Genomic DNA, 7,348 nt, shown 5'->3' on the forward strand with positions numbered 1-7,348 from the left:
TTAATTTATGTCCAATCTGTGCCAGAATAGGGACCAGTGAGTCCTTGGTAGGGACTTGCTTGCATTCATTCGAGCACATCCAGCAATTCATCTTCACTCACAGAATCAAAGTCCTCCAAAGCTTTCAGGAGAACAGCTCTTTCCTCATGTGATACGTACAGCAAAAGTGATTCCTTTAAACTACCGCTTGCCGAGCCGTACAGCACCTCTTCCAGGAATGGTATTGCAAGTTTGACTGGGAAGTAACCTGCCTGTTTCCACCCTATACTACAAACACTCTTGCAACAGCCTGCCATTCTTCCTGCTGAAAGTCACGCCTGATGAACGGAACTTTCATTTCCACTCCCAGTGTGCAGCTATCATAGAAATCCATTCAAAATTCTGTCAGACAGTCTCTCAAAACACCACCTCCTTCCGCCTTTTCAAGCTCTCCATTTGGTAAACGCATTTTGATGTAAACCTCAGATGCCATAATTTTTGGGTCCTTGAAGGCATCGATGAAGTCAGTGAGACAGTGACCTCGTCTTACAACCAGTGTTACAGGAGAAGACTGTGGTTCAGGAAGTACATGGGGAATATCTACCTCCCCTGCAAGCATTGAAACAGGCTGTGACTGACCCACAGTTTGAAAAGGTCCATCCTCCATTTCAGGAGTGAGCGTTTCGAGGTTTGCTTCATTGCTTCATCTTCAGTTACATTCAGCCTGTCCTGACTCAAAACAACAACAACTGTATCAGAATCTTCGCTATCGCCCAGAGTTTACGGGCCATCCCAGGGTAATGTGTCGTTCAAATCTAAATCTCCGCTTGTGGAAGCTCCATCATTAATTACATGGTGGTGAGGTAATTTTGCATTTCTGTGTTCCACCAACAGATCCTCAACAGCCTGATTCACTTCACTGTCATTGAGACACACCACTGAGAACTGGCCTGTTGCATGATCACCATCCACTTCTGCTGGGGGCTGTTGTTTTGTTTTCTTTGTGGTGCATAGATAAAGTCTTAGCATTTTAACTTTGCTTTCATTACAGCTCATTTACTGTATGTGACACCTTGACATGTATCTGCGAGCTTTCAATATGAGTTGAATAGTGTGAAAGACTTGTACAGTAGTCCAAAGCAGTTTGTGTTCTCTTGGCAAAAATCCATGCACATATTCTGTAATCGGTATTTAATAAGCAGACTGGACGCCAGTTGTCAACAAGGAGTAAATCTTTCACATTTTTTTGTTTTTTATTTTGGTATCAGGGTTATGAGGATCAGGTTGTGTAGCGACAAGCACATCATAGGTGAGAAGTGTGCTCCACAGTAACACGGTCAGGCCTGGACCATCGCCCGCCCCCTGGCGGTTAGAACTAATTAGTGCAAGAGGGCGTTAAGAACAGCAGGCGTGACTCAGTGCTGGGCGTGGATTGGTTGGTTTGACAAGAGGACACGTAAGATCTGATACAGGAACAAGACAAAAACAAAAACACGTATTTAGCAAAAAAACGGCAGAACATACTCCGTTATTTTTCCGCCCTTGTGGTAGATGTTCTGCATAGCGTTATATATACCAAAGACCGTATATCACTATTTAAAAACTCGTCTAAATTTGACTTTCTTCTTATCAGACCGTTTACTAGGACACTTCCACTGTCCTCTTTTCAACCGACCAACATGGCGAATAATGTGTTCTTAAAGTTGTTTCGTGCACCTGCATCCACGCATCTGGTAAGTAGTTGAATCTATTAGCGACTCTTGGTTAGTTGAGTTTTGCGGGACTGAATCTGCTCTCCATGCAGGCGTGTCTGCGGTCGGGCAGCTTGTTGCGGGAAAAGGCTGCAGCTCTGACGGCTGCAGAGAGCAGGCGGTCCTGCAGTAACCCTCCTCCGGAGAAGATCAGCCGCTATCCTATTCCCTACACGAAGGACTTGCCTTATGATATAGTGGAGCTTATGGAGGAAGTGGAGTCAAAGGTGAATTTTTTTCTTTACTTTTTTGTTGTTTTTGGCTTGTAGCTTCCATTTGACTCAACTTTGCATTTTCTTACAGGGAGGCTTTTTACCCAATGTCTTCAAAGTCCTTTCTAACAGGCCAGCAGAGTTCAGAGCTTTCTTCGCATACTACAATGAACTGATGAACAAGGACACAGGTTTGTGTTTATTGTATATCCATAAATTATCCCCACTTTCAGGGACTGACCTAACTTTTTTGCTGTTTGTAACAAAATCCTCTGAGGTTTTAGAAGGTAGCGCAAAGAAATATGCTTTTCACATGGTGTTTCAATTGGGTATTCATAAATGTCAAACTTTTCCACATATTGGCTGTACAAAGTTTAGTCTTTTGTATTGGGATTTTATGTGATGCGTCAAAACGTAGAGCATGAATGTTGAGAAGAAGGGCCACATGGTTTTCAAAGGTTTGCTTTTGTAATGAAAAATCTGAAAAGTGTGGCATCGACATCTGTTCAGCGCCTGTTAGGTTCAAACACCTAAAACACAAAACAAACACAAGGAGGAGAGACAACAGAAGAGTTCATTTTCAAACTTCCAAGGAGAGCCAACGGAGATGCTTATTACAGATCTCCTACTCGCTCTAAAGCATACTCCTTCTCTCTTTTTATTATCCAAAGGAATCCCTGGTTACATTGTCAAGCTAAGGGGTAGGGATAAGCAAAAACACTCTGTGACCTTCGAGATAATACCAAGCAGTCCATACAATACAGTTATGCGTAAGCAGTCCAGATGGCTGAATACAGTTCATAACAGTTTCTGACATATTTAGAAAAACACTTATCATCACAACATATTTCTCTGCTTTCTGCTGGCCTTCTGCAACGATAAGAGAGAGAGAGTAAATCAATACACATACATACTAAAATAAAATGGTAACCACTGGTCTATATATTCCAGCAAATATATTCCAGTCACATGAAATACACTTTCTAATTTCTGAATACCTAAAACCTTAAAACTTTGTAGTAGTAAAGGATATTTACGTGATAAATGCAATGAACAAATATGTAGAAAATAGTAAAAATAATTCTATCAGCCCCTTTCCTAGATAAACTCCAGGGCATCCAGTTGCTGTTTGTAGTCACTTTCTTACGAAATAAAAGCGGCCTTTGTGTAATTTAATCTCTGCATAAACCCAGCTGTTCTGCGAAGGCCTCAGAAGAATTCACTGGTGAACTAACATATCATGTAGACCAGGGAACACAACAGAAAGGTCAGAGATAAAGTCGTGGACAAGTAGATTAAAGTAGGTTTAGGCTACAAAACAATGTCCCCAGCTCATATAGCACCGTTCAGTTCAACATTTAAGAGTATTGGATAACTTCATGGGCAAGACATGGCATTCCACCAAAATTGACAGGCCTGGCAAAAAAAAACATTAATCAGAAAAAATACTATGAACTATTTTGTGTTGGTTTATTGCTTAAAATCCCAATATTTACATAATTTCATTATTTGTTTCATGATTTTATTTTATTGGGTACGATGTTTCCCTAAAATGACAAATGCAGTCTTTCTTTCTTTCTTTCTTTCTTTCTTTCTTTCTTTCTTTCTTTCTTTCTTTCTTTCTTTCTTTCTTCAGTAAATGGGGTCGATTAGTCCTTAAGTTTAGCACAAGCAGCAATCTCCTGTTTTGTATGTTGTTTGCATTTGTAAATTCAGAAAACCAGGGCCATGTTGTGAAAGCGCTGCTGCTAATGGTCTCTGTACTACCACACTATTGTTTTGTAAGACAGAGGTGACTGCAGCCGTAGGGCTGGATGCACTATGCGTAGCCTACCACATTTTGCTTTAATTTTAGTAATTATTTTATTATAATTATCTTACTTTTTATAGATTTTTTTTACCTCCCTTTATTATTACCAAAACTATGAACAAACAAAAATTTAAAATCAGGTCTTTAGTGGCAATGCTTTATCTGCTGGCTGGCACTTTTTCCATAAGCTTACTTGGGCTGTGGTGAAGCTAACTTAAAAAAAAAACAAAAGAGAGAACCTGGACTTTTAAACAGTTAAGTCTGGTTGAAATGTTTGCCAAAAAGAGTAGAAATAAAGCAAATGATGTTGCTTCACTCCTCCTCTGGACGTCACAGACAAAGCGCCTGAGCCTGGGAATCTTAGTCCTCCTCCTCACCAGCATCATGCAGACCCTTGATCACACAAATCAGGGTTAGGAGTTTGCCTTTGTGTATTAGGTTTAGTGCTACAAATAGACTATGTAGGTAAATCTGTATGTTTTTGTGTGAGTGTGCGCGTCACATCGTGCGCACTGGGCCATTGTGTGGGTCAGATGTGCCGTTTCTGTGCACCATGTGTAGTGCACTTGTGCAGCAAAGCCTTTTTGTATGATTGATCGGTATCAGTATCACCCTATTGTGTCCCCTTAGAGACATTTTCCTTACAGCAAAGGTGGGACAAGGAAACGTACACAATACCCACGCACAGAAACAATCACAGAATGAATTTAGCTACAATAAAATCTGTAAGCATCCATGTACAAGTATCAGTTTAAAAGGCTGAACGACAAATCAAGCCTGATAACCTTTAAAAATTTATCTGAACGATGGCATGACTAGTAAAAAGGTTTTTCCACCTGTTTGATCTTGGTTTAGGATGCCTAATTTTCCTCCCAAATGGTAGTAGCTCTAATTCATTATGAGGTTTTCTCTGACACATACGCACAAACTATGTTAAAACCACATCCTATATACATTAGTTTTCATATCTGAAAAAAATATGTTATCAGTAAAACCAGAATACGACATTCAGTGCCTCTGGAGGGCATTTGAAGAAACCGGCATGCCAGTGGCATGTGCCACCTTTAAAAACTGACATGCCAGATACCACTTTTCGCTCTTGCTGTCTCTCCATTTTTAATCCACAGCAAGCTCTGCTGAGCTTTAAACATTTTTAAAATACATGTTTGTTTTTAAAGTTTATTATGCATAAAGTTTTGTCCCGGGTTTCTTTCAGGGAGGTTAACCAAGGCAGATCGTGAGCTGATTGTGGTTGCCACCAGCAGTTACAACAAATGTCTTTACTGCGTTGTGTCCCATGGTGCTCTACACCGGATCTACTCAAAGAAACCAACTCTTTCTGACCAGGTATCATCATTTCTTGTCCTCTACTTTGTAATGCACAGTTACAGCAGTCACAAGACTTCAATAGTCTTGAGGCTCAGTAATAGTTTTGCATTTCAAACACAGCATTTGTTATTGTTGATGTATGGTAAAAGTAAAAAATCTCCACTCTCCAATAGAATCTTTATTGGTTTTTTTTTGTTCTGAAACAACAAAATATGGTTCCTAGCTGAGATAATGATATTTCAGAAGAAAGGTTAGCCTATAGTTTTAAACAAGTTAAAATCTCAATGTAAATATTCTGCATCCACTCTTTTTTGATCTGTAAAATATTTTAAAAACCATACCTGTTTCCTTCCACTTCACAGTTGCATAGTACGTTGTTAGTCTGTCACATACATCCCTGTAAATACTCCTGAAGTTTGTGTTTGTAACGTCACAAAATAAAACCACAGGGTCAACATTTATGTATTGTTTTGCAAGAGAATTTTCTCTGAAGACTTTTCTCCCATTTAAGGTGGTTGTTAACTACAAAGCTGCGGAGCTCACGGCTCGGGAGCATGCCATGCTGGACTTTGCGATGGCGGTGTGTCGCTGCGACACCATCACAGATGAGCACTTCCGTTCTTTAGAGGAAGTCGGCTTTGACCGCGACGATGCCTGGGACATTGCCGCCATCGCTGCTTTCTTCGCCATGTCCAACCGACTCGCCCATCTGACAGACATGAGGCCCAACCAGGAGTTTTTTAACATGGGCCGTGTTCCCCGGGACAAGACCAAGGACCAGGGAGAAGATAAATAGTAGAGCAGGAAAGGTGTGTTATCTTCAGGGTTTTGTAAACACAAGTGTAAGGTGTGATGCAGTACATTCATACCGCTGCCAATGATCTATCAGATCCATTTCTGGTTTCTTGTGATCCTCCTTTTTTTTTCTCGATGTGTCGTGAAAGGAGACAAATACCTAATAGAAATGCAGCCTGAAAGGAGTTAAATGAACATTGACACTGAATTGTTATTGATTGTAAGTAAATCTCTAATATCAGCAACAAGACTTTAAGTGTATTGTTTCATTATGCAGTTCCATGTTGGGAGATAAAGCACAAAAATTATGTTCCTGTAATCTTTAGGCTGCTTCTAAAAACTGACCGCTAAGATGATAAATATGCATACATGGGATTAAAAGACAATGGGGTTCATGTGTGAATGTTGGTGGGAGAGTTTGTTTATTGGTCACTTAAAGGTGCAATAAGCAATATTTCACCACTAGGTGGTACTTTAGCACTGCCTGTAGACCAAAACAACATGTGAAACAAGCTGTGCCTCTACCTCGCCTCTACCTTTACCTTTCCTTCTAAGTCATTGTCGCCTTCTATACGCATATTTGTAAAGGACAAAAACACAGCAAAACAGCCTCACCTCATCTTTATAATGCTGTTAGTAAGAGAACATTTTGATCTGCTGGGGTGCTCTTCGCCATGTTGCTCCAACACTGCGCTGCTCTGATGGCAACATTTTAGGGGCGGGGGGCTAAGCCCTGAGAGGCAGCTGTCCACATGCACATGTGCGCGTGTAACTGCGGCCCAGCTATGTAAGAAAGAGACTGGAGAACAACACAGAGAGCTGCGGGGTGACGTTATACTATAGACCATCTGAAATATTACCTTTAGTTCTTCACATCGTTGTTTTTTAGTTCTTTCTATCTAAAATATAGAAACTTTGCTTATTGCTCCTTTAAATTCAAGTTCTATTATGCTGTGTTTAACTACTGGTTATGTTCTTTTCTTAACTTCATATTCGGGATTTTCCTAGGGTAATCAGACCATGAAAAACGCTAAATAATAAAGGTCTGTTGCCATCTGATGCCAATGAGTTGTAATTCTTTGTTTAAAGTCTGGGGCAAGAGCAGCTCTTCAAGCTTTGAATATTTGCTTTGTTCTTTAGTTCATTGATCAGAACTAGAAAACTCTTTTTGTAATGGACTGCCTGGTTTGAGTATTTTGTCACTTAGTCAATAAAAGCACAACAACAATGCTGTTGCTTATAGCCGCATAAAGCTGTGTGCTGAATGTTTAATGAACTGGAAAGCAGTCTTGATATTAAGTGAACTTAATCTCGGTTTCAGCTTTTTGTACAATGACAAACAAACAAAAAAAGAAAACTTTCTCTGAAGAAAGCGCACCCCTAATGCTGTGTAATATAGTGTGTCACCACCAGAGGGCAGTATATTCCAGTATGTTGTAGGATCTGCAGCTAAAAAAAAATTATGTTATGCT

General features: G+C 40.1%; 1 protein-coding gene across 1 annotated transcript; it reads left to right on the top strand.

The window, feature by feature from the left end:
- Positions 1-1,391: 1,391 nt before the first annotated feature.
- Positions 1,392-7,124, top strand: si:ch211-175m2.5 (uncharacterized protein LOC568697 homolog). The gene is made up of 5 exons (XM_036127456.1): positions 1,392-1,712; positions 1,784-1,957; positions 2,034-2,133; positions 4,969-5,099; positions 5,593-7,124. The coding sequence occupies exons 1-5, from the start codon at positions 1,659-1,661 to the stop codon at positions 5,875-5,877; spliced, it is 744 nt and encodes a 247-aa protein (XP_035983349.1). The 5' UTR covers positions 1,392-1,658; the 3' UTR covers positions 5,878-7,124.
- Positions 7,125-7,348: the final 224 nt, after the last annotated feature.

The sequence above is a fragment of the Fundulus heteroclitus genome, chromosome 23 (genome assembly GCF_011125445.2).
Source record: "Fundulus heteroclitus isolate FHET01 chromosome 23, MU-UCD_Fhet_4.1, whole genome shotgun sequence".
NCBI lineage: Eukaryota > Metazoa > Chordata > Actinopteri > Cyprinodontiformes > Fundulidae > Fundulus > Fundulus heteroclitus.